The 27,490-nt window shown below is 44.1% G+C and overlaps 1 protein-coding gene across 5 annotated transcripts in view; it reads left to right on the forward strand.

The window, feature by feature from the left end:
• MAP3K13 (mitogen-activated protein kinase kinase kinase 13) overlaps window positions 1-27,490 on the forward strand; it is an 82,072-nt gene that overhangs the window by 27,981 nt on the left and 26,601 nt on the right. For 4 of the 5 annotated variants that reach the window (XR_010885060.1, XM_067302051.1, XM_067302050.1 and 1 more), the window contains 2 exons: window positions 1,803-1,948; window positions 24,978-25,552. Coding sequence is in view for 4 of the 5 variants with exons in the window: in XM_067302051.1 (XP_067158152.1) it covers window positions 25,051-25,552 (502 nt within the window). In the remaining variant the exon portion in view is untranslated. The remainder of the gene's footprint in view (window positions 1-1,802; window positions 1,949-24,977; window positions 25,553-27,490) is intronic. The other variant, XM_067302052.1, reaches the window with a different exon arrangement.

Genomic DNA, 27,490 nt, shown 5'->3' on the forward strand with positions numbered 1-27,490 from the left:
TAAAGCAGCCTTCCACGGCCCTGACTTTAACTGCTTAATGAACGTTGTTCTCAGCAGCTGCGGTATGCACTCAACGTGGCAATTAGTGAAATAAATTATATACTTATATAACCTATTTCTTGTTTTTTTGCTAGGTGTTTGACGTGGTCTGTAACAGGGCACATATACACTCACGCGCCTTGGAGCGGTTAAGGGTTAGCGCTTTGAATTTGGATGCTGCGTCTCACTCGTTTGGTTTGTGCCCTTTCCCTGTGCCGCGCTCGGGACTCGAGCACCTGGCCAGCGCGCTGGCGGCCGCCTCCGTGACGTGACTGCGCGTGCCCCGGACTCCGCCGGAGTAAAGCTCACGCTCACGGGCAGCTGTTCTGTACAGCAGAGCTTTGCTGGCCGGCGTCTGATTCGGGGACTTGCTCATGCAAGGGGCAACAAAACTCGCGTTGTTGTCGGTGAAAGATCAGCAAATGCTTGCTGAGTTGAGGGATCAGCTGGGAATTTATGCTGCAGGACTTGTGTTACATGCCAGTTGGTAGTTGTTGTTTTTTTTTTAAGGCATATTCCACAGAAATTATTCAGTTTCCAAAACTTTTAACTGTTTTTTCTCAAATACAAGCTGTTGTTATAAATCTCCAATTATCATGTTTCCTACAGAACTTCTGAAATAATACTGGAAGTTCATCTGGAGTTAAATCCAAATATGCAGTTTTGGCATGGGAGGGGAATACATGATGCTTACTCCTACTTCTGCAAAAGATTAGGAACATGCTGTGCTTGACGGACTTTGGGAGCGGTCTTGGTATCGGCCGAGTTGTGTGTGGTGCATAAAACGAAGCAGATGGTGCCTATGTTTTTGCAAGGCGATAGCCATCTACCTCTTGTTTTCTAAAGCCTCTTAATTCTGGGAAGGCAGTTGTTTTGGCATTACTGAGTCCCTTTTTCAGTGCTGCAGTAGTTGTGTTGTCTGTGATGATCCATGGATGTAAGGAAAATGATGTTTGCAGATAGAGCTCTTACCTCTTGAAGACCAGCTAGTTCAGTCTTTGCATTGCAGGGGAGCATCGGTCATTTGTGTAATTTCAAGGTGTTGTGAAAATGTTCTGTTTAGTTTTATAAATAATTGGGATAAGTCTTGCAGCCTTTTGGATTCTGTGGTGTGGGAAGAAGATGCAGGAGGCTCAGGATTGAAAGGCTCAAATAACCCTTGTTGTCTCTATGCTTGTAGGTGTGACAGCAAGAGGATTAATGGTATTGTGAACTGTGTGTGTGTTGGAAGACTGTAATGCCTTATATACTTTTCCTAATACTTAAAATAAAAAGAAATAATGTGAAGTGTAGGAATAAAACTAAGTGAAAAAGTTCATTTATAGATTATCTTGAAAAATATTTTTTCTAAAATCTAATCCAGGATGGTGTATTTTTAAAATATGGAAAGCTATAAGCCCTTTTATTGGAGCTACTTGCTTACTTTTACTGGTATTTTCTTTTTTAATCAAAAGGATTGTAGAGTTTATATGCCTGTGCTAAGAAAGGATGTGCTAAATGAGCCAAGAGGTCTTTTTCTACTCCCAGCTTCCATATTTCTTTTCAAAAGTGCACGTTTTCCATTGCATTTAAATGTGTGTGTAACACTGGGATGTGCTGATAGGATGCTTTGAGAGTCATTTGTCTGTATGGTTCCCATCTGAAATGGTCCTTCTGGCATTAGATTCTCCTGCTGTTATGTTTCAAATGGATCTCAAGGACATTTATTCAACTCTATTTTTGTTTAATGGGATTCTGAGTTTTCTCATTACTGCTCTTTCTAGAGAGAAGTCGTCAGTGCTGGACTGTATTAAACGTTACTCGTGATGCAACTTCAGAGAGCAGCTTGATTTATCTCACTTGAAGAGGAGGCATATGTGCAGGAAGGCGAGAGGACATGGGCTTTCAGTGCGTCTGGAAAAATGATCAGGTATCAGCAATCGTTTGTCTTTTAACTGTAGTAACTAGTTAGACACTTGAGGAGATGTGAAACCATAAAGCCCTCACTCCTGCAATTTTCCTTAAATTTTAGATATTCTTTCCCTTTAAAAGGCAGGGATGAAGTAAATTTACCTGTTGATTTATATCGTGTTCGTAGCTGTTTCATGGCTAAACTTGCTCACTTGCAGTAGCCCAGTTGCAGGACACCTAACGGGGGTCCAGTTCAGATGCAGTTCCTGAGTGAGTAGATAGGGACAAGTGCTAAAGGGGTGTTTGCATGGAGTATGAGTTGAATTTAATCTGATAGTGTTCAGATTTTTCAAATATTAACTTGACGTCTCAAAGCATTTGAATTTGTTGATTCAGATGTATTGATGTTACGAGGGGATAACTTTGATAAATTAATTTTCCATTACTATGGAATTACTCTTTCCATTACTATAAATACTCTTTTGTTGTACTTAACTCTGGTAATGGGCTGCTTTTTGGAGAATACAGATTTCGTCACAGGACTCCAGGCTATTTTAAACTTGGTAGAGATACCAGTGAAGCTCCGGCCAACAGAGAATAGTAGTTCATTTTGAAATCTGAGCATGTTATAGGGTAAATAACATCAGAGCTATATGTCTTTAGCTAAATGTTTGTTCTCAAGCAACTGCTCGTCTTTTATAAAATCCTAAGTAGTGTCAAACTTTACTACTGGAGATAACCCCTCTGCCATGGGATTTGGATTTGCTGGCTCACTTGTTGCCGATTCTGGGTCTGCTGTTCGGTGCCGTAGGTGGTGCAGAGCTGCTGCATCTCCGGTGTCCTGCCTGCAGTGCTTCCATGCGGCAAACCTCCGGTGCGATCGGGAGCTCTATTTGGGAAGCTCGTGGCCCACTTTGTGATAAGGTGGGGGGCTCATTTAAAAAGTGGCTTGGCACTTCTGCCAAGGCAGGCAGCACTCGTGCATTTTGTCCTTTGTTCACAGCTGTGCCGTCCCTGAGACGACAGAGCCTGGATCACGGAGGAGGTGGCTGCTGTCTTGGGAGGCAACCGGGTTCTGCTCAGGGAGAGGCCGAGCGTGGCAGGGGAGGAAGGAGCGAGAGACGCAGTAGGCAGCCAGGAGCCAGCAGCTCGCGCGGGGAGGCTAAGGCAATACCGACGGCCCTCGGGGAGGGGGGTGAGAGAACTTCCTAGGGACCAGGCAGCACCGCAGAGCTTCCTGCAATTCAGACGCTGAGGCGCTAAGTAGAAGCCTGGAAGCAAGGCACAGTAAGCAGGGGAGGTGGCGTGTAAGCCCTTCCCATTTCTAGTCTGCCTGACTTGGTCTCTTTAAGTTTCCTCTATTTAAAGTGTCCTAGTTCTAGGAAAATCTGTGTTTTCTGAGTTAGAAAGCCTTCCGGATGTCTTCAGGGAGCCCACTGTAAGGCAAAGGTCTTGCATATGCCTCACAAGGACAATCCTGTTGACTGACTGCAATTTCATTTTCTGAGGAGCGACCAACCATGCAGAAACACCTTTGGACACCATAAAGAGATCACTTAGGACACAGTGTTGGAAGCTTTAAGATGACAGTGGCGAGACCTTTTAATTTCATACGTTATTGGTACTTTGAGCTTTGAAATTCAGCCTGCCTGTCTTCCTATTAAAAATGGTGCGTTTCTAGCACAAGTTAAGCTTGATGCTGCCGATCCCGGGATGATTCTTTCTTCTGCATTGTGTGAGGGGTTAGACTAAATGGTTGGATAGTTCCTTTAGTCTTCAAGCTTATTTTGCTTGCTCTCTGTCTGCAAAGGGAGTCTTTGTGATCTGCTTTCACTTCTGAAGTTTGAAATAAATGGCAGGAGGCTTCTTTCTTTGTGTCTCCTGTTCTCTAATCTCCTAATGCGTATGTGTGAGCCTGTGACATTTTCTGTGATGTATATTGCCTTTGATGGTAGCAGGTTACTTAATGTATTTTGGGTATTGCTATTCCTAAGGATAGGTCATGCTTTGAATGTGTCACATATGCAGTTTTTTAGCTTAACCATATCTGTTCTCTGTTTTTGCAAAGTAAAATGGTAAAACTTGTGCATCACCAAACAATGCTTTGTTGGTGTGCAAGCACTCGGGTAGAATTTATATTTACTTTTAAAGTGGGAAATGCTTGATTATATATTTGTGTGCATGGTTTTCAGACTACTTCTCTTTTGCTTTTGTAATTAGTGTCAAGAATATACTCTTTCTGTTTGACTTCTGCTAGTCAGCTTCAAAACAGTTTTTGAAAGCACATACAATTATTAATTTCTGAGAAGTTGCATTAGTAAAATATTTTCACTGTATTTTTATTTAAGAAGGATATCTATTTGACATTCTGCATTGCATGCATATATCTATGCAAAGAACTGAAAAGGAGCAAATTGTATCATTCTGTGATCTTCTGGGCATTAAGTTTAGAGGAATATTTTTCTGAAAGTTTCCTTTTGTTTTTTGTTGTCTGTGCAGAAGCTAGCTGGAAAATCACTTGCCTGTGTCTCTCTATTTGTAAAATTACCTAAACAGTTTTCTTCAGGTAGTAAATGGGTATGTGCAGAATGCAAGAAAACATTTAGTTGCTTCTCGCAAGGAGACTGAAAATGATTTTGTCCTTTTTCTTTGTTTGTATGATCTTTTTCATAAGGATATACTTCAGGCAGAGAAAGCTGCAGATAGTAAGTTTGGGGAGGTAACTGAGCACCCTGTTTGTAGGATTGCAGGAAGACAAGAGGTGGAGTTGCATTTTGGGATTTGTTTGTTAACAGGTTTGTTAATACCTGTTCTGTGAGGAGTGGTTGGGTGCCTTAGCAGCAGAGCAGCCATATGTTTAGATTCTAGCTAGCTTTATATTATGGATGGTAATTAAGGTGAAGTATTTTGCTGAGGAATTAACTTCTCCTTTGATTTGAACATGGTATCATCTCAATGAAGGCAATTAGTTGCATGAACTCCCCTGTCCTTGCTTCATCAATGACAGTTCATCAGCTGCTTCATCAACTTTGCTTCTTCTTATTTATCTCATTTTTTCAGTTAATAGTCAAGGCTCTCTGGAATGCTATATATAATATAATGTAATAGAGGTGGCTTTAGGCCACAGAAGCACCGCTTGTAAGGGGGTTTATGATCTTTTGCAGATTGCGTGTCATCTGGGGATCAAGTGAATCAGGCAAGTTCAATCTAATCATATAGTCTGTCTTTGTCTTTTTTTTTCCCCCCCTCTTTCACTGTATTATATCTTTATGAAGAGGATGCATGTACTTTCTGCAAGCCTTGCCTGATGGCTAAATGGGAAATTGGAGTTGGAGCATGCTCGCATCTCTCAGCTTGAAGGGAAGGTGCAGGCTCCTGTTTTTACACTGCTTCTCCTTGTGCAAAACTATGCGTTTCATACACTCTTATGAAAGATTTGTCCTAGGAGGTCCCAGGTTACTGCTACAGCTAACACATATTTGAACATGGCTGTCACTCTTTCTCTCTTAATGATGACTTGTATTTACCAACATGGTGCTTATTTTTCTCTGGATAGGCAAAATCCTGTGCAATACAAAATGGGTGCCTGGGTTTAGTTGCAGTATTAGGACATTGGCTGGCTATTCTGTGCCCCCTTGTTGAAGGCCATTTAATTTCTGGCTGTCCTTTAAGGACAGCTCTACGACTTAATTTGAAAAGCAAGTATTCAAAACACCCTGCAGCATCTCCTGAGAAAGTCCAGCTTGGGGCTGCCTTCCGCGTGATATTGCAGTTGTCCAGCATAGTGCTTTAATAAGAAGCAAGATTGCCGCTGCTAACAAGTTTAACGCTCTTAATCTGAATATTCTGAACCAAAATTCCATTAAACGTAATGACTGTAACTGTTTAAAGTGTTGTCATTACTCTTCATAAAATGAGTAGTTCTGTGTTGTGGTTCCTTAGACAGATCAGGAGGATTGAATCCTAGGACCTGCATTTAGCAGCAGTGGAAAAGGAAGAAATGTTTTGGGGAGGAAAGAGAATCAAATAGAAGCACAGAGCTCCAAAGAGGAGGCGACTGGTACCTTCATGAGTGGTGCTAGACTTAGCAGAGCCTGAGATGAAGATACTGAGCAGAGCTTATTTCTCTTAAGAATATTTACATAGGGCTGATCCACTGTTCTTGAAGAAACTGCATCACAGTACTATAGGGAACTGTTAAAATACTAAAAATAGTGCCTTATTCTGGCAGTTTCTGATTTCTAAATGCTTGACTTCTCAGTGGGCTTTCAGCACTACTTGTAGCTTTAGATAGAAATCTGGATTATATTTCTCAAAGAGGTAGTACAGCTGGTAGCATGGGTAGGAAGATTTAATCCAATGAGACCTCATACTGCAAAAGATCAGATTAATTTTTTAACTTCTGGTCTTGCTACAAAGCTTTCAGTTCTTCAATATCTTCATAGGAAAAAAAAGAGCTGAAACATTCCAAAAAATCATTTTGACCCTCTGCCTCAAAGCGGCATCGCTATTGCTAGGCAATTTTTGGGAGAGGATTTTTTTTTTCTCTACCCTCTGATATATGAAGCAACATGACTTCTTTAGGCTAGTGCTTCACTGTATTTACCTTTTAGAAGATTTCTCCTGCTGGCTTAAGTAGATTTCTCTTGTTGCAGTTGAAGTCCATTACTCCTTCTGTTCACCATGGATGTGGAGGGGAGGTTTTCTTTCTCTTTGCAGAAACCGTTTCTATATTTAAGGACCCTTATCATATCTCCTTTCAATATTATCTTCTCTTTTTACTTTTTCAGACTGAGCAACCTCTATTAGTTCACTCTACCCTTGTAGCTCATATTAACCCTTTGGCTTTTCTTGTAGTTCTGCCATGGATTTTCCCTTTCTCTTATATGTGGGCAGATCAGTGCCTTTTTGTAGGAGTAACATAAATCATAGTACTTTCCTTTCCAGCTAGCATGAATAGTGAGGGTTCACTGTCATGGTCTCCCATTTCTTTCTAGCAGTGTTTTGCAGGCTCCTAGCAGGGGAGAGGAAAAGTGACTGCATCTGCTGTGGGAAGCTCAGTCAGCATTACAGGAACCTTTTGCAATATTTCTCATGGCTGGCAGTTCTATCAGTGCTAATTGTTGATATGGAAGACTTTATTTTGGAATGCTTTCTTGGAGGAACATTATTTTGTGGCTGTTTTCCCTGAACAGATAGCTTTTTTTTCCTCACAGGGCCTCTGCTAAAGATTTTTGCAAATGGCTTCAAGGGGGAAAAAAACCAGAAGATGAACACATTTCTTCTCTTTACTGGTGTTACTCTACTCCTGACGATCTGTATTTAGAGTGACTTCCTGTTTGTTCATCCTCTCCTTGATAACTTTCCAACCTGTTGACTGCTTTCAACCACATCTGATAAAGGGATAGAGGTTTTAAGATAATGAAATTCCTACAGATTTTGTGCAAACAGGTGGGCAGCTCAGAGAGAGTTAAATGCAAGTGCCCTTACATGGGACCCCTGACCAAGGGAAAGGTTGTGGCCTGAGTCCATGTAGTTTCAGGTAGCGGCAAATTCTCCAGAGAGAATTTGAGGTTGAGGTCTCCCAAAGACCTCAACGGCTTTGCCAGCCACAAGAAGGGTGGTGTCTAGGTGCATGCTCTGCTTCACGTGTCTGCTCTGTGCTTCTTGCCAGCTGGCCAAGACAACCAGAAATCTGGAAAGAACGTTGTTCTACTGCTGCTGAAGCTGCTGTTTAGGACAGCAGTGAAACAGGTTGTGACCTTGCTCACGTAGCCGTGTTTTCTTTCCTGCTGGAGTTGTAGTGCTTTTCCTGATGTCTGAGGAACTGGGCCTTCTTCCTCCAGGAAGATAAAAATCAGCAGGGGGATTCTTTTGAATTTCCCAGCCGCACGTTTCCCCCAGCCTCATCAGCGCGTGCTCTTGATATGTAGTGGCATGCCTTTCTGCTAAAGCTGCACAGACTTTTATCATGCTCAGGACCTGGAAGGCAAGGCTCATCTGAAAAGGGTAGGCTCACTGGAAAAAACATTCAGAGAGTCCTTAAATAAGCATTCATGCCAGCCTCAGGCTCAGACAGAGGAAGACACAATACTTTTTGTATCTTCATTGTCTTTTATTCCTTTTTTGTTTGGTGGTTGCTTTTTGTTTTTTGTTCCTAGAGTGTTGCTAAAAGCGGTACAAGGCTAAAGCACATTTCTATATACTCCTACGTACTCCTGCCATCATACTTTGCTGAACATGCTTGATCTAAAGACCAGGTAGTAGCTGTATGAAGGATGGTTTTGCTTTAAGAAGCCTCACATCTATAACAGAAACTGGTAGCACTTTCATTTAAAGGCTGTGCAGTGGTGGTGTGAGTGGTGGTATGAGCTGGAAGCTGTGGTGGTTCAGCAGCCTCCACAAGGAAAAGGGAGATGCTCAAGGGCTGCGATCACTGTGGCTGTCTTGTTGTAAACAGACCCCCTTACTAAACAGAGCTTGTAATTTAGGGCCTCCAACTCAAATCACAGCTTGCTGGGTTAGCCTGTTCGTGTGATGTTGCCCATGTCCCACTTCTGGGATTTTTCTCTGTTCTCCAGCCATTTTTTCCTTTGGTCACACTCCAGGTGGCTGTTTGAAATATGTTCTTACATGTTCTTTGGGCACTCGCCATGGGTACCAGGTACTTTGAAAAAGTCTCCAGGTCACACAGAGGACTTCTGGGGGATGTTGGTGTAAGCTAGTTTTTGAAAGAAATGTAAACTTTCTAGAAGAGCCAGTTGCCTCGTTCTGCAGGACTTCCACAGGGAAGTAAGCCTGGGACGGCACCTCCGTTCTGGTGCTCTCATCGTGGCCTTCTGGGCCCCGGCTCTTGGCTCCAGTCCTGTCAAATTCCAGTTCCATTCACCTGCCTTTGCAAGCAGGACTTCTCAAAATCTCAGATCTGGGGAGAGTCTGGTTAAAAACCTGGAGATTGCTGAGATCTTCTGATGCTTTGAGTATGACCTCCTTCCTTCCTGTCACCCACTGCTGAAGATTAGGGCATTTGGAAGAGGGCTGTATGCCTACGGGGTTGGAAAAGTGAATCAAAGGCTTCGCAGATTTTAGAACTTCGGAATATAATGTCTCTTTAGCCATCTTACCTCTGCAAATATTTACCTTCTGTTAGAGAATCATTTGTTCCTTCACTTTCCCTATATATTCCTCCATGTAGAAAGCTTTCACAGTGAGGTCCCTCTTGAACCTCAAAGTCTGCAGAATGGTTTTATAAACAGCCTCATGGACATACAATCATGAAATTACCCTTTCAGTCGCTTTCATTTCTCTTCAAATTTTTGACTTTTTGGCAGAATACACTGCAGAAGTGTTACGGATTTGCTTTGTTCTTATGCGCTTTCCTTTGTGTCTATTACTGGCCAGGACGCTGAGATGAATGGTCCTTCTGCAGCAGACCAAAAAGCCTGTTCTTTTCAGTCAAAGTTTGTATTAGGATTTTGGCCCAAGATCAGTGTCAAAGTGCCAGGCCTATAAATAGCAAACTTATGCTATTTCTTGAATATTGGCATAATGTTGTTATCCTCAGTCTTGTGCAGTTTCGGTAGTTTTCCAGTTTATTAAAATTGAAGGTCACTGGGTCGAAGAACTTGTTAAATGGTTATTTTAGGACTGGGCTCAAATTAATAGTACATGCCAACTTGAAATGTTATGCCTAGCAGATGCTGTATAACATTCTTATTAGTTGCTAATTGGCTCCAAAATACTTAATTATCCTGTCTTTCAAATATGGCGAAAAGATATTTTTTGACTACTTCTGTCTTTCCTTTTGTACCATGATTACTAGTTTTGCCTGCTGTGTCCCCTAATGGTCTAGTTACTTGGTTATAGTATGTATTACTCTTACATCCTTTTAGAAATCCTGCTATCTTTGAACTTGTCACTAGCACTTGTATCTTCCCTTATGAATTTTCTGTTTTTTATACCTTACACCCTTGTCCTCCTTCTTTAATTTGTTATAAATGTCTGTCTTTAACTTCTGTCTTTACTACTGAACTAAACTCAAGCATAGAATCATATTTGGGCACCTTCATAAAGAATTACCTAGTTTGGCTGGTGTTTTTGTCTGAATGAGAGGGGCAGAATAATTTCTCTTTCTAATGGTGATCAACTTTAAAAAGTTAGCTCTCTTGATGCATCAATGGTGGGTATGTAATGTGTGTTATTTTAAAACCAAAACCAAAAAAACTCTGTAAATGGTTGCAGCTGTTCTGTTTTCCAATGCTGCTGTTGGCTACCAATATGATCTTGTAAACAGCTATCAATTTTAGGCCAATGGTTGCTTTTTCTTTTTCATGGTGAGTTCAAGTGGTTATTTGCATTGAGTTCAGTATGCTTGTTTTTGAAAATTTTAACCCTTATCTTCTGAAAAGAATTTTCCTTTCTAATTTTCTCTATTTTTACTAGTTCTTCAGCGATGTGTCTCCTTCTCTTCCAGTTCCTGCTTGTTATTGTGTTGTTCTTCCCTTCTAGTTCATAATCTTAACCCGTCTTGTTCTGGGTAAGAAAGTAACTTACCATTTTTGTTTGTGTTTTGGAGATGCCGTGGAAATCTGTTGGTTTTGTAACATGATGGTGAGGTCAGCTGAAAAGCCAAGCATTGTGCTCTGGAGAGGAAGGACAAGCAGGAGTTCAGACCAGGTCCTCTGAACTAGGGAACCACATGCTTTTGGAGCTTGGGGTTTGGCATGAGGTGATCCCTCTGAAGAGATGTCTTCACTGAGCCTTCACCCCTCCTTCTCCCTGGCATGCAGTAGCCCTCAGTCTTGTAGGAACTGCATTATCTGGGTGGAAATCTCATTATTTGGTTCTTGAAACTTTTGGCTTTAAAGAATAGATATTTCTTCATCACATTTTCTCACCAGAAGTTGAACCTGAAAGTAGGTAACAAGGAGTTTGCATTAGTTTGCATTTTGCCAGGCCAGCTCTGTAAAGCTCAAGTCCAAAATCAAAGCTCAAGTTCTCTTGGCTGCAGTTGAATTCAAAGCATACTAATGTGTTCATATAATGTCAGTTCCTTGGAGTCGTTGTGTTTAATATCCTATGGTACAACTAAGAGATGAAGAAGAGATGATGCTAAAAAATGTCTAGGGAGACCTAGAAGCCCGGTGATTCCCAAATGGTGTGTTTTGGTGCAAGAGAATTGGAGAATTGAGGAACTGGCTGGTCATGCTGTTCTGGTTGTCCTTTGAGATGCTAGTTCCCATATCAAAGACGTGTAAAAAAATCAGCTGCTGTCCTAACACACACAAACACCAACCTAACCCCTCTTATAAGTATATTTTTACATAAATATTGTCTCTGTAGGGATGGATTTTCTAGGCTTCAGGAAGGCTTTTGCAGCCTTCCCTTCTCTTCCCTCCACAAAAAGCTGGTATCAGTGGGTGCTTGCTCACGTGGTGTTAAGTAGCGCAAAACCTGCTCTTCCTCTGTTTTCCAAACCCAGATCCACGCTGCTGTTACATCCAGCCCCAGTTTATTTCAGGGCATTATCCGGTTTCCATAAGGAAAGGCGGGAATATCTCAGGTGTTCTCTTAAGATGTGCTACTCAGGATAAATTTTGGGACATCCTGTTTTAGCTCAATTGCTTTCTACTTGCTAGGAAAAGGGGCAGTGGAAATATGGAAATTCTGGCTCTTAACATCCTGGAGGCCACGTTGTTAGAAGGAATTCTAGACACCAGATCGATTTAATTCTGGTTAACCCTGAGATGGTGCAGTTGCATAGCTTACCTATGCCTGGGTTTGACTTCAAACCTTGACCTTAACTCCTGGTTACGCTCATCTCTGCGCTCCCCCCGTGTTATTTCAAAGACATAAAAATAAGGCAAATTTTTTACCCTTTCTCTGTCCGGATCAGAGTCAGTCATAGCTTCTCTTGCGGGCATTTACCGGGAAGCTACTGGGGCGTTCAAAATGATGCCCGGTGTCCTGGCATGTGGCACGTGGGGACGAGGAGGCACCTTGGCACGGGCTCTCGCGAAGCGGCCACTGGGCCGTGAGAGCGGGGTGACAACCCAGCTGGGCTGCTGCATTCAGAAACCTGTTTAGTTTCTGAACGTTTCGCTGCCCGTTGTTGTGAACGCTGGAGAGGCGAACGCTTGGTATTTTTTTGTCAGCGCTCCTATTTTGATATTTTTTGTTGTTTTTTGGGTGCTTTTGCGTCGTTAGCCCAGCACAAGCCGCCTATTGTTCTCCCTGCAGCTTCCTTCCAGGGCCGGCTTAAATCCAGTTATTTTAATAATAATCCCCCGGCTCTGTGATCCTGGCAGAAACCGGAGAGCGGAGAAAGCCCTTTTGCCGATTAGCAAACACGTTTGATTCGTGGGACAGATGGCCGTCACTCGATACGCCGCCGGCGCCCGGGCAGCGCCGAGGGGCGAGAGGCCGCGCGCGCGGGGGAGATGCCCGGGGGGCGTTCGAGGCGGAAGGGCAGCGGCGGCGCCGTCTCGCCCGGCCGCTTGGCCCGAGTTATTAGCCGAGCGCGTGGGGTGCCCTCTCCCCGGCGCTGCCCGTGGCGTGGCCGGGGGGGCCGGCGCCTCGGGGCTGCCCCCCGGCAGCGCGCGCGCCGCCCGATCGCCGCGCGGCCCCATTTACATCCATTCATGAATCCGTGACGTCAGCGCGCGTCGCTGCTTCTTTGCAGCAGGCTGCAGGGGTGTGTGGGTGGAATTTCCTTTTATTTTGCAACACTTCCTTTTTTCTTTTCCTTTTTTTTTTCCTCCCTTTCCCTTTTTTTTTCTTTTCCTTTTTTTCTTTTTTTTTTGCCTTCCATCCTTTTAAAACAAGAAAATGGAGCATTGCACGGGAATCGGGGATGCTGGTAAGTAACGAGGCGAAAATGCCTTTCCTGCCCTGTGCGTTTGCGTGCGTTTAATGGTCAGTGTTACCCTTTCGCCATTGATTCGAGAAGGACAGATGGATGTTGCATCTGTGGTGGGAAGGGACTGAAAAAAGGAGGCAGAGAAGGCAAGAGGAAATGCGAGACCTTAATTTATCCATCACGGCGTAGAAATGCGGTAGCCCTCCTCTCCTTTTGCTTGCCTGCACGATAGACATTTTTCAGTTACGATTTTGCACGTTATCTTTCTTGTGTCCCCCCCCCCTTTTAAAGGGGGAGGGAATGGCAGTGGAGAAGGGATATTTATGGAATATGCAGGCAATGACACAAGAATCACTCGAGACAGTATAAAGAAGCAGAACTGCATTTTTTGCCTTCCAGGCGATTGTAATTTTTTAGCTTGTGGGCTAGCGAATCAATTCTTCTGTTGTGTTACAATAATGAATAATTTACATTTATTCTTGAAACGATGAGATGTGTTTTTCTTTGTAGCAGCCTGGTAGGAATTTGCTCTATTATTCTTGCAAGCGGCAGTTCTGGCTGTCTCTGTCTGTTGTGCTGAACACATGATTTTAACCCCCCGGTTCCCTAGTAGATGAGGGAGCCGGGAGTAGCGCCGTTCCAGTTGATGATACTGCTCGCTGGGGCAAGATCGGTCCTGTTCTCGCTTAGCCGAATGTGGAGCATGATGTCATGTTTTCTCGCAGTGAAATGAGTGGAAACGTCCCTTTTCTGGGGGAGGCTGGAGGGGGGGCGTTCGGGTGCCGCAGCAGCTCAATCAAACCGAGCAACGCATCCCTTTTCAGTGAATGAAAAATTGTGCATTTTAAGTTGGTCTGCAGAAAGGCGACCGCAGGCCCGTGCGTTTGGGCACGCTAGCAGTCTGTTTCGATGGAAGAAACCGAAGGGAAGTGTTTTGATCGGTAATTTTTTTTTTTTTTTTTGGGGGGGGGGGGAACGTGAACGTGTTTGGGAGAAAAGCAAATGGGCGAGTGGGATGAGAGAGGGGTTCAGCTGGTCTGACTGGCAGACGTGGGCGCTCCGCACGGTGACTGATGTCAGCGTGCTCACGGACATCTTGGGATATCCTCGCATGCGGAGATGAAAGTTGTCTGTCTTTTAAAAGTTTTTATTACTTTTCATTCCTAATCTTTTCTGTTGCGTCCCCAAACGTATGTGGGTTTTTGTTTCTAGAGAGTCACAACGCTTTGAACCTCTGTTTCTGTAAGAGGGACTTCCGTTAGGAAAAGCAAACAGATCCTGATTTTATTTTATTTTATTTTGGCTTTAACACCAGTTTTATTCCTGATTACTCCTTATGTAGCATATTTTATATTTTGGGCCTTCATTCTGATTTGTTGACCTAGAATGGTCCTGTCACTCAGGTTGGTCTTTGTCCCCAGCTGCCCAGTGCTTAGGTTTGTAGCTGGGATTGATTTTGACCCCTCTGCCTGGAATTAGCAAATAACCTATAGCACAGAATATCTCGTGGGCACTCTGAGCATTTCTTAGATAAACATGAGCTTCCCTAAATGTGTTTCAAAATGGTTTGTTTATTTTCTGCTTGCATTTTTAACCTTTCTCTTTTGTCTCCTGTTGAAAAGAGTTGGTAAGTGGCTTATCTCCAGCGGATCAGAAAATTGGGTGATGATTTATTTGAAAATCTTTTCCTAGGTAAGCTGTTTCACAATCGGTATTTATGAAAATATGGTTCTGCTCTAAGTAGTGGCAGCATAAGAAAGGTTTGATAGTATTTCCTGGTTTTTCTGACTTCTACAGCAAATACGGGAAGGGAACCGTGGTTAGACTGGAGGGAGTCGTACCCATCGCAGGCTTTCTGCAGTTTAGGTGTGTGAAACACGTTTCCAAACTTCTCAAAATAGCAGAATCTTTAAATAAAGCTGGTATATAAAAGAATGTTTGATGTCAGTCATGGGAACAGATTTAAAAGCGGTAGGGAAAGTGCGTGACCCTCGTGATGCCTAGAACATTTTAGCCAAGCCTCACTTGAGAGACGGCGTTTGGAGGAAAACGCAGCAGACTACTGGTTTTACAACTTCCCGTCGGCTTCCCGGCCCCAAACTGAATCCAAACAAGTACGTTGAGGCAAACATCCTCTCTGCGCCTGCAGCCGAGGCTGCAGCTCTCGGGAGCTGGCGCTTGGGCCAGGCCTGGCTCCGGAGGCCCAGCTTATTGGCGCCTTTCCTTCTTTGCAAGTTGAGGTGGCAAATGGGCCCTGTTCAGTAATAAACGTAGGCTTTCGCCGGCTGCTGCGGTTGTGACGTTACAGCAAATCACTTTTGCTTGCAGAAAAAGTAAGTATTTTACCTAAAACGCATTCCTCTTTGGACTGGATAGCAAGCAGGTAGCTGCAGCCGAAACGGGGAGACGGGCTGGAAGCAGAAACTCTGCGCGGATTTACTGCCACCCTGCTGAATACTCCGTGGGCGCTTTGACCTCCGTCCTCTTTCCCTGCTTCTGAAATGTGCTGAGAAGTCGGATGTTGGAGTGGGTTCAAAGGCGTTAGCGACGACTGGGAGTAGGCCAGGGGGCAGAACAGATTTTCCTGTAAAACATGCAGTTTTATAGTCCTGCAGTGAAACCCCAGTTATTTGCGCTGCTGCTTTTGTAGCAGTTGCTTGTGAGGGGCGTTGCAAGGGGAGAAGGAACAACTCCTGGTGGGGAGCTGTTTGTAGCCTGAAGGTACCTGGCCGGGATGAACTGAGGAGCTGGGTGTGCTTCGGGAGGAGTCTGGGGGGAGTTGGATGGCACGTGTCACGCCGGGCCTCAGGAGGGTCCCGTACGGCCCTGCGGTCTGCGCCGGTGCACGCGGGTGCCGTCTCCAACGTGCTACCATCGCTTGTGGCTCTGGTGACCTCTGAATAGGATCCTGCCTCTCGGATGCTGGTCCAACCCTGAACGCTGTGCCGGTAATACAGGCTTAGCACAGGCTCCCGAGCAAGTTGTCGTGCTGCCTTCTCTAGCAAGGAATAATCCTCTTTCCTTGCAAAAGTGTTACGATGCTTGCGAAGTGCAACTTAGCGCTACCGTCATTCCTCGTCTGGGGATCTACCAGCTGCGTTTCACGTGGTCCCCGACTCTTTGCATCAGGAGCATCCATTACATGTATCCCAGTGATTTTTGCACTTTTATGGAGAGCTGTTTAATTATTTTAACACTGAGTACTAAGCATGAAACTGTTAGTGATGAGAAATTCATGCATATAGTCTTTATGTCAGCTTTGCAAACATTGAACAGTTAATATCTACTTCAGATATAAGCAGGTGAGTGAATGATACCTGGGACCAGTCTGATGCCTCGCATGAATTAAAGTGAGATTTTTTTGATTCGTTCTTTGTATTGCTGAAAATAGTACCTTGATATTGATCTTCATCCTCAAAGATCTTTCAGACATTAATTAAACTTTACACTACTCCTTGGGGGAAAATGCGACGTTTCAGTTTTATAAATCGGGGAAACGGCAAGGTATGGTTTGTTGGTAGTAGTAGTAGTAGTAGTAGTGTGTTTTAATGGCTGAATGTGGCAACGTTAAGGAAGCTGTAAGGTGTCTGTGAACTTAACTTTGAATTTGCCTGGCTTTTGTAGTTGTAAAATCTTTGAATTTAAATGCTGCAATTGGTTATCGTTATTTAGTAGTGTACATGAATCTTTAATGAGAAAAAAATTGCAGAATTCTGCAGGGTGAAGAGAGAAGGGCTAGAGCAAAGCGTCAAGTCTGCGATTGGGTTTTAAAAGGTGTTTCGTGCTATGAAGGCAGCTGGAAAGATGAAAGAGCGGAGTGTCACCTAAGGTTGTTTCTAAATTTTGTTCTAACGCAGCTTCTAGTAGGAATTCAGTAGTGTGAGAGACTAATCAGAGTTTAGTCTTGCTTTTATGCCAGTTAAATGTCTTGAAATAGTATCAATCAGCCTACGGTGAGGGCTGTCCAGCGGGCCATCAGGCATCACAACGTTGCATATGAAACCTCTGTTTAACATCTGCCTGTAGCTCTATATGTGCAAACAACCAGAGCGAGGGAAGACGGAAGCAGCAAACAGACATTCAAAGCTAAACCAAATTTTGCAGTGTAAAACCGTTCCAGCGGTACTGCACCAGGCAGTGCTTGGTCTGCTACCCTTTCCCCCGCCCCCCAAAGGTTGATAGGTTGTCCTCCTTTCGGTGACCGAGGACCTCGATTTAGAAACATAGAGAAGGGGACTTGCTTTCCAACAGAAATGTCACGTAGTACCCGAATCCTGCAGTGAATATGAGAATCATTATGCAACATCACTTATTTCCTATGGCAGCAGCTTATGCAATTTCTGAGCAGAAGAATGCAAAGCCCTGGAAGAGCACAGCAACATTTCAGCAGATCCAGAAATACCTTCCACAGGATAGAGGAAGCGTTTATGTCTGTAATGCTGAAAATACCCAGTTATGTAAGCTGCTTATTCCACAAACGGCGCTTTGCAAAGCTGACTAGCACGCAGGTGAAATAGGAGTCAGTCTAGCTTTCACAGAAATGAGTTGAGGAGGTCCCCCCGAATGCGAGGGAGGGTGCCACTGGCTCTTTGTCCGCCTCGTTCACAAAGATGATTTTTTGCTTTGTTTGTTCCTTGTTCCAAAAGAAAAGTGGATGCTTGATTTCTTTCTCCAGATCAAGTATTCTTTGCCCCCACCCCTCACAAATTTGTGATCGCATAGTGAAGGGGTTCCTGGTTAAATATTTGTCCTGTGTTTGTGGAGGCAGAAATCCATTCCTACACTGAGACCCAGTGCAGATGCACAAATGTCATGTAGTGGGAAGAGTTGACACAGTTCTTGTAAGGGGAAGTGCTGCCTGGGGAATCTACTCCAGTTCTTTGAAGGAGTCAAGAACATGTGAAAAAAGGAGATCTAGATGAGGGGTTCCATTGAGATTTTGACAAGAGAGACTCTTTTTACCAGATATTCTTAAAGAAACGAAGCAGTTATGGAATAATGGGACACCCCTCTCGCAAATTAATGATTGGTTAAATAATGTGGAAGAAGAGTAGGGATAAATAGACAATAATGTTGAAAAATTTTTCATTGAAAAAGGCATCATCATAGAGCTGTTCTGGAGATTGCTCTGCTCATTCTCTTTACACCTTTCTTTCCTTTATCCATCATTTAGGAATATTCTGAAGCAAGAGCAGTTCTCTCTGAAAGTAAGCTATTCGGGAGAGGAAAAATGTAAACCAATTGCAGAGAGTACTAGAAAGATCTCATGAAACTGGATGATACGGTAACAGTCAAATTCAGTGTTGGTTAAATAGAATTGAATCTTAACATCCTGAATATAGGAATTAGGCTCTGAACTAGCTTTTATCGCTCAAGAATGAGATCTTAAGGTTCTGACAGACCTATGGAAAAGTTAGTGTTCTGAAGCGTGCTTAGAAACCGCATAGGATTACAGGGATTATTAGATAAGAAATGAAAACAAACCATCCTTATGCCTTTGTGTATTCCTGTGGTGGGCCCCCATCTGTATTTCTGTCTGTGGTTTTAGTCATCGTCTCTAAGATGATACGGAAGAAATGGAGAAGGTGCAGAGAGGGATGATCAAAGATACTAAACAACTTTTGTAGGATGAATGACTAGGTAGAGTGGGATGGTTTGGCCCCGAAAGGCCATGTCAGAGAGAAGCATGTGGTGCTCCCTAAGATCGCATGACATCCAGAAGACAAATGGCGTTCAGGTGTCATTGCACCGGTGATCAGCTCTGTTTTGAAGAAAGGAATTAGCACGTAAGAGATTCAAAACAAACAATAGTTGATGTTGCATTACGCAACGTATGGTTAAGTTACAAAACTTCTTGCCACAGCATAGTAATTGCCAAAGTTCTCCTGGATTAAAAAAATTCTTTGACACATTTGTGCAGGAAAAAATACATGGTGGGCTATAAACCAGGAAAATACCATGGCATATGGTTGATGCAGAAAGTCCGTGAGCTGCAAATCCCTGGGACCTGGATGGGACTGTCCTGGGAGATTTCCCTGTCTGCAGATCCTTTTCTTCTCTTGGTCTGTGGAAGCAGGTAATGGGATTAGATGAACTTTTCATTCTTCTCTGGTGTAGATTCTCCCTACGCTATAGTCTAGGTGCCATTTATTTCTTTGCTGAAGAATTATTTGGAATATAGAAGGTGCACAGCAAACCTCCAGCTGGCTCTATGCACAGAGCTTGATTTCAGCTATTATGAACGCTTCTTGGCTGGTACGCCGTACTATTTTTGTCACTGTCAGCAAAGGTTCAGACCAGAAATATCGAAAGAGTTGTTTTTCTCACGGATACAATTGTAATATACTTTTGTCTGTCGCCGTAAAATCATTTTTGCCAAAAGTGACAAGTCCCTATTTGTTTTGGGATACAGACTGAACAAATTGAATAAAGGCTGTAAATTTATCAAAATCAACAAATTTAAATCAACAGACACATGAATTCTAGTTTCTGCTGTCATAGTCTGGATGTAGCTTCATACAACTTGCACTTACATGTCTGGGGTTTCACATGCTTAATCCCTGCGGCTATGTTAAAGTGTTGTGCTAACATTTTGGTATCTGATGGTTGTAAACCCTCAGCAATAGCTATGGCTCAGGAAATGCTAACGGTGTCTGCAAAAGCTAAGCATCTTACGTTGAGGTGGCATCAAAGCATTTGCTGAAAAATGAGTTAGAAGTATATATTCCCATATTTATGGCAACCAGAAAAAAAACCCAGGGTGAAGCACCAAAAAAAGGTCAGTGTTGCACCATTTAGTCTTCCCAGCTAAATCTGCCATTCCGTTGTAGCGCACGTTAGGGTGCATGCAAGAAGTGTTTGGGTCAGGACTGCTCCGGTGTCAGTCAGACAATCAGTCAGTGCTTGTGTAAGTGGTTGCAGCTCCTGTCTCCTCTCCTGCCCCCGAAACAAGAGGGGACCGGATAGACGGCACCCGGGCTCTGCCGGAGTGCTCACGCGGGTGTGAGGTGGGACGTACGTTGTGATGTGGGAAGAGCAGGCCCGTTTGAGGAGAAGGAGACTGGCTCCCTAAAAAGTAACCTGTTGTCTTGGGCTACTTCTGAGTTAGCTTGAGGATCTGCCCTTGCTGTGGACTAGGGTGCACCAAGCTGGTATGGGTTGGCTTAAGAGTGTAGGTTTTGGGGTTTTTTTTGTTTTTGAAAATGTAACAAGATAAAAGTTTTTGTACGGGAAGGGAAAGGAAGGCAGAGCAATTCTTGGCGAAGCACTAGGGTATGATCATTGCAATTCCTTCTCTGACTAGCTGTGCTTCGGGTGAAATAAGGCAGGGATTGCACTGTGATAATCTAGGTGGCTCCTGCTCTATTAATAAGCCTGCGGTTGCAGTTGGTGTTCAAAACAACCATGCAGAACACAAACGTGTAATGTAAAACCATAAAAGTGCAGCATAAGGGAAATAATCTGTTCCATTCGTACAGCTCTTCCCAAACCAAGAGATTATGAAGAGACGGAGTTTGAGGAACCTGGTGGAATAACAGAGGCAGATGACTTCAAATCAAAGGCCTTGAGCGAGCAGGGAGGCTCCAGTACGTGTCAAGTCAGCAACTCTCAGTTCTTTCATCTGCCAAAGGTATACGATGTGCCCAGTCAAGAAAAGGCTGCGTATCAACCTGTTGTAAGGATTCCCTTTGGAAACGGAGAGGTGATCACGAGGGATCAACGGAGCAGAGCTGGGCTGCGGAACGTGTAGGGAGATAACGGCGCTTTGTGAGCACAATCTCTGTGTTTTTGTGTTAGCTGCAGCTTCGGGTGGGTTTTAAGGTGGTGTCCCAAGCCAGGAGCATTGCACTCATCTTCAGAGAATGCATTTATAAATTGCAGTAGTGCTATTGGTGCCGAAAGGCATTGCTGCCTCACTGGATCTAGCGTAGCTGGTAGGGTGTGAGAGGAAAAGCAAGCTGGATCCCGGGAAAATGTGAGGCAGCTCCAGGTCTGAACCACGAGTATGGTACGGATAGGAATTCCTTCTGTCCTTAATGTGTGCCGTGTATCAGCCAGCTGCTTTCTGCCAACTGCTGTTTTCCAGTCCGTAAATGTGGATCAGAGGAATACATTAAGCGCCTTGATTTCCTTTGTAGCTTGGAAGCGCAAGCACAGATCGTGTTTGACTGCGTAATGCGAGAAACAGCGTTTCAGGGAAATTTACCTAATATTACTAGGCATTTGGGCTGTCGGGAAACCGAGCGGGGCTTGATTTGCGCTCAGGCAACCTTTACAGCACGCTAAGATTTTCTTGCTTGTGGGCTGTAGCTGGAACTGCGATTTGCTACTCTATTTTTAACACCGCTCCTTAAAGGAGCAGCTTTCGTTATGGTCTGTGCGTGGCGTTTGTGCAACTGCAAAGCCTTCACACCTGACCGCTGCTTCGACACTGTTATAAATGTTTGATGTCTATAGGTATCTCGTGTGCTACTTTCCTTGTAGACATAAAATAACTTTTTTAGCTGCACAGTGCATGAACTCATCCAAACAGCTCAAATCGGAGGTTCTGCCTCGAAGTCTGCTGCCGCAGAAGCTCTGGGTGAAATCAGAGTATCTTAAATATGCACACAATCCTCCTACGCACGCACGCGGCTTTCAGCTCTTGACTCGAAGACTGTTATAGCACAAGCATCATTAAGATAAAAACGGAGCCTTGCTCGACTGTACTTCCCACTGTAAAAGTTCAGCGGGCATGTACCGGCCTCGAAAAAAGCCAAAAGGCAAAGATTTTGTATAGAATGAAACTCTGAACTTTCAGTAAAAAGTTTCTTCCAATGCAAAGAAAAACAAAGAGATATATATATGCACATATATATATTTTTTTGACAAGAGTTCAATATTATGAAGCTCAGCAATATCACTGGTACTCTGACCAAAGAAATGGGGAAGACATGATGATAAAGCTTGAAAAATTGTCCTCATCCCTTGTTGGAAGAGATGGCAAGGTCAAAGAAAACCTAATTTGCCTGTGTTAAATCAAATCCTGCAAGGGAAAGAGGCTGCTCATTGCAGAATTTACTGTAATATAAGATGATTAAAAAAAAGAAAAGAAAAAAAAAGAAAAATCATTTCACTGCCAAGTCGACATTAATGCATCGTGGCAGTAACTGCCTTCTGCCCCCCAACGAATCTGGAACTGATTTGGCCTCGTACATAGTCATGTTAGAATAAAAGCTGCCTCCTCATGCTCTCGAAGCAGGGAGTTCACTACACCCTCGGAAAATCGGGCTGCTTATGTAAGTACCTAAGGAAGGCTCTATCGTACCGGTTTGAACCCAAGCGTCTCACTTCTGCGTGGCCCCTGTCCCCTCCTCCTGCCCTCCGTGAAGCCAGCACGCTGGCCTAGACTGTGAGACGACTGTTCAAAGGCTTCTGTTTCCTTAAAATAGCCAAGGCTTGGAGAAGACAGCTTGATTTAGTAGGACTGGAGGTCCCCAAATCCGGGGCGCTGCTCTTGGCTGCCTTAAAGCCGTGGCCAGCCAAAGCCACAGCTGACTTGGCCTCTGTAGCGATAGTCCGGCTGCAAGCGGGAGGGAAGTTAAATTTGGTGGTTCCCAGACTTGATGACTTTCCAGCCCATGTGCCCGCGATTCTGTGATCAGCCTACTGTACGGTCCGGAAAATGCATCTGACTTGCCTAAACTTTCGGTGTTTTACTGCAGTCTAGGATCTCTCTGTACGCTTGCACTGCCTGCTCTATTAAGTCTCCGATTTTGGTGGGAGACTTGCAGGCTCCTGTAGAGAAAATAACGCCAGAATTTAAACGAACTGAGAGTCAGGATGGTCTCGTAGCTATATCTGGCTTTACCTTGAAATGCGTGCGCCATCATCAGGGTAACATATATACGTAGTGGGGCTTCATTCACCAGCAGAATGAAAGAGAAATGCTTAACTTTCTAAGCAATACTGAGAAATACACCGGGGGGGGAGTGTGTGTGTGTGCGCTGATAATCCCTTTAGAAACTAGGAAGACGTGAAATATGTGTGAATCAGTACAAACACTCTTTTTTCCCTGTTAAATCACATGCTCAGGCATTGCAAAGTCAGTAAACTGCATAGGAAGGCGAGAGCAAAATCCCAGCCTGTGTTAAGTAGTGTATTTTGAGAATCGTGGAGCAGCAAAACACTTTTATCCTCTAAATCCGCTTTAATGCTGTGCGGACTTCCCGTTATTTGGATTGGAAGTGCTTTCGTTGGGACATTATTTCCTCAAATTCTTCGTTTGGCTCTTATTCTAGGGTTTCTTGAAGGAGAAAATGAGGCCAACCTTTTATCGAGGTTGCCTAATATTCCGTGGTATAAAAAGCAGATTCCTCCATAGAAACGTTGGTCACATTTTGCTTTTGCGTAAGGAATCGCTTGTCTCTTTCCGACTCTTGGAAGTCGGCAGGGACAGTGCCCAGGAGCACCAAGCTGGAGTTGTTTGGGGATTTTTGTGAAATTCTGTTGAGGTTTGAAACTTTTCCCCTTTCTATATCAACAACAAAATCTGTGGTCCTACTACTACTAACAGCAACCATAATCCTGTTACCCCACAGTTTCCAGGGAATCGGGCACTCTGATGCTGGTCACAGGTTAGGGAAAAACCAACCGTGAGGCTCCTGCATGAGTTTAATTCAGCTTCTTTATGAATATGGACTACGACACAATTTTTGCCTCACTTGCTATTTTGCTTGTTCTTAAAGAACTAACTTTACAACCTAAATGACATTCTTCTAGTGACACTTTTATGTGTAGCTGCCATGTGAGCAGGCAGAAATAAGCGAAGGTAAAGCAGGCTCCTGGATGTTCCCATTCGATGCTTCGGCCGCTTGGGCCTCCCACGGACGCTGCTCTGGCGAGGAGGGACTGACGCGGAGGGCCTGAGCTTTTCCTACGCCAACCCGAAGTTCTTATCTCTCGTCTCGGAAATGATTTCATCTCGAGAAACTACGGGGCCTGAGCTGTTCCCTTATGATTGGCTGCATGCAACCTGGCCACCTCGTTCCTCCTTGCAGTGGCTGTTTGCAGAGCCTGGGACTTTGTACCCGGTGTGGTTTGTCTTACTTTTCCACAAAATAGTTTCCCTTTGCCATTTTTTTCTTCTCTCAACCTCAGATGGAGTTTAAGATTGGACTTTGTTCTGCTCCAAGCTGAATGCGCTTAATCAGTTCTGAAACAAAGTTAGCGACTTGTGTTCCAGAAGTGGCTTTACCCGAGAAAAGCGCTTTGGTGCGGGGAAGCTTCACAGTGCAGCTCGGTGTGGCTGGCCGCTGGTGGCCCAGCTCTGTGCGCAGATTTGTTTTGTGCAAAGGTGGGACTGGGCTGGCTTGCAGGAAAAGGCCTTTCGGTGGAACGAGTCCGGGGGGAGAGAGATGGGGAGACTTTTTGAGAGGGACACCTGCTCTGAATTTATATGCAGACTTCCAGTGACTTCACGCAGGGGGAAGCAAAGCGGCGGGAGAAGATGCTCATCAGGCTTGCAGAAGAAGGGAGATCAGATAGGAGGGTATACAGTTCTTGAAGTTCTTTTAGAGATAATATGTGCATAGTTAAAGAACGTGTGTGTTTTTCTACATTGACCTTGAAAGCATAAAACTAAAGGACTAGGATGGTCCCAACTAGGTGGAGCTCTGAGGGAGCAGGTACAAACCATCCTTGGGTGGGTTTGGGACACCAGTATCACTGTGCTTTGGTTCCCTTAACACCTTGTCTCAAGGGTTTGCAGGGGAATCCTGAGCTTGGGGACTGTGCCAGACCCAGGAACTGTGACTGTACTCTACCCATATCAGAGCTGGGAAACTCCTGAGGGTCAGCTTCAGTCTATTAAAGGCTATATAGTAACCCCGAAGAGACAGTTCTTTGCTGTAAAAAGTCTTGACAAGTTTTGACCTTCAGGCTTTTACAGTAAAAATTGTGATGTCTCTTTACCAGGCATTTTTTGCAGTAGGTTACTGAGGAAAAATGCATGCCTTCCCAGTGAAGCAGATATCGTACTGTGTGAGTGGACTTTCTGTAGGAATCATTTATTTTCTCCTTTTATATAGTAATTATTTACTAAGTAACAGCAGTCATCTGGTATTACTAGTTAATTATCAGCTCACCTTTGCAAAAGCACTTTGTGAAAATACTTAAATTTGAAAATTGTTTTTTTTTCCTCTCATTCCAGGTACTGGGTCCACATGTTGCATCTGAATTGTGTTGTACTAATTCTCTAAGTACCAAATCAGACCATCTTCTTGATGCACCCTCACGGCATCATGGCCAGTACTCAGGAGCGCCTGAGCTTGTCTTCCTCTCCAAACTCAATCAGCAAAGCTTTCTGTGAAGATAAAGACTTTGGTAGGATACACGACGAGCACGCACCTTCAGGAAACCACCCGTCGCCTGAACTCATAGAGGACGTGCGCGAGAAGGGCTTGCTGCAGGCAGACCTCATTGAAAACATGAGCAGCCCAGTGACTGCAGCAGTACTGACCAGCATCAGTGAGGACTCTAGGGACCAATTTGAGAACAGTGTGCTGCAGCTGAGAGAGCAGGATGAATCCGAAACACCCATTCCTCAGGGCAACAGGAACACTATGGATGGAGAAAGCAACAGCGGAGCAGATGATGTTAAAGTCCAGTTCAGCAGATCAGGCAGTGGGAGTGGTGGGTTTCTTGAGGGACTTTTTGGCTGCCTGAGGCCAGTGTGGAACATCATAGGCAAGGCATACTCCACGGACTACAAATTGCAACAGCAAGGTAAGCAGGGGAGCAAGCCTTCATTTCTTCTGGGGGAATATGCGAAGAGGAGGAAATCAACCCCGGGCCTTTCCCCAGCTCCCTATGTGACCGTTTTTGTCTGATACTGCCCTCTTATGGGTTTGCAAAGAGAAATCCTGTATATACATCCAACAGCTATCATCTGCAGCAATGGCAGCTAGTGGTGGAGGAAAAAACTGCATGTTCTAGACCATGCCTTGGACCGCTGTGACAGTCTGAAGTTGAACCAAGCATTTGCGTAAGTGAGGATTAGAAATAATTGTTGCAAACCCAGGGGTCGTACCAACTACTTCACTTTTGCAGTCTTCTCATGCCAGATGAACTTAACATGGGCACTTCTCCTGCACATGTATGTGAAGGCTGTCTGCAGTTGAGTGCCAAATAGCGGAAGTATTGCTTGTCTGTGAGTGTGCTACTTCTATGTCTTTTTGTCAGGAGTAGATTCACTGTTTCTGATGTTGTCCAGTTCTTATCTTTCCAGCACCTACGTAGGAAAGTTTTCTTTAATGTTTATACTTCTTTTTTTTTTTCCATGAAAAAGGTATGTAGTTTGAGACTGAATAATGTCCCAAATAATCACATACTTATATCTTTAGCGTATACTGAAAGCTTAAGAGCTGAGTGTATAATGCCTTTGGTGTCTAATTTCTCCCCTAGCATAGGGAGAGGGAAATGGCAGATGGGAATAGAACAAGCTGTTATTTGAATTAAGGAGCTGAAACGATTGGGGTGACTGCTGACTGAGAACGGGAGCAGCCTGGCCACCATGCCCCTGCCGTGGGGCAGAACTTTCTGGTGTGTGGCCGTCGTCATGACTCAGTGTTAGTAAAATGGTTTTCTGACAAAGACAAGTTGTTGGAAAACCAGTTGTTACCATTTGAGATGGTTCGTATCTGAAACCCAGCGTTTTGGTGGGGAAAACAGTTCCTAATATGAAATTCTATGATTTTCTTTAGGGACTGAATATGTTCTCTATATTGTGTTATAGTTGGGCCCGACACTGAACCCATGAAGAGGCAAGAGGGTATGCTCAGAAGTGAAAACAGTAGGGATCTGCATGGAAAAGTTTCATACACAAACTCTGAAATACATACAAAATCTCCTAGTTAAACATAGATGTAAGTGTGACCATCAGTGCTTCTTGGCCAGCCATCTGAGAGAGTGGACTCGCCAAAGGCTGCCTGAGCACCACCTTTCTGCATACAGCAACACCAAATGATCTCTGAACCCAAAGCAGTGGGGTTATGCTAGGCAATGGTTAGTTTTTGAAACAACAGAGCTGTTAAATAGGCTGGATCGAGTTAGACTTGTTGCTCCTTCTGGTTCTCGACTCTGGGCAGGGAGAGCGCTCTCTGCATTGCAGAAGGGCAAGGACCTTCCCAACAGCAGCAGCAGCCTCTTGCACATTGGACTTATCTGCTGAACAAGAGTTCGCTTGTACTTCGGTTCCTCCAGAGCATGTAATTTTTGACAAAGTTGGTTCTAAGCTTGTCGGCGTGTTTTGGACTCGGTATGTCACGCGTGGTTGAGTCTGTAAATAAAAAATGTGACTGCAGGCTCCTTGGGGAATTGACACCACCGGGGGACTGTGCACTATGCAGAGTCGGATGTGGTTAGTCTTGGAAGAGGAGGAGTCTGGTTGGGGATCCTCTCTTGTAAAGGAAAATGAGCTTCTGAATAGTCAGATATCATTCAAAGGAGGCATGGTATCAGTATATCTATGTCATGCTGCTTTGGTTTGTATGCCAAATTTCTCTTATGCGAAGCTGAAGTTTTCCAAGGAAAGGACATGTGCATGCTTGCTTGCTCTCACCCCCTCTCTAACAACAAATATTAACAGCTTTATGTTAGAAACTGTCATGATGAAGGGAACACAAGGCACAATGTGTGTATTGTTCTCAAATGAATATTCATAAT

This window comes from Apteryx mantelli, chromosome 9, assembly GCF_036417845.1.
Source record: "Apteryx mantelli isolate bAptMan1 chromosome 9, bAptMan1.hap1, whole genome shotgun sequence".
Classification (NCBI taxonomy): domain Eukaryota; kingdom Metazoa; phylum Chordata; class Aves; order Apterygiformes; family Apterygidae; genus Apteryx; species Apteryx mantelli.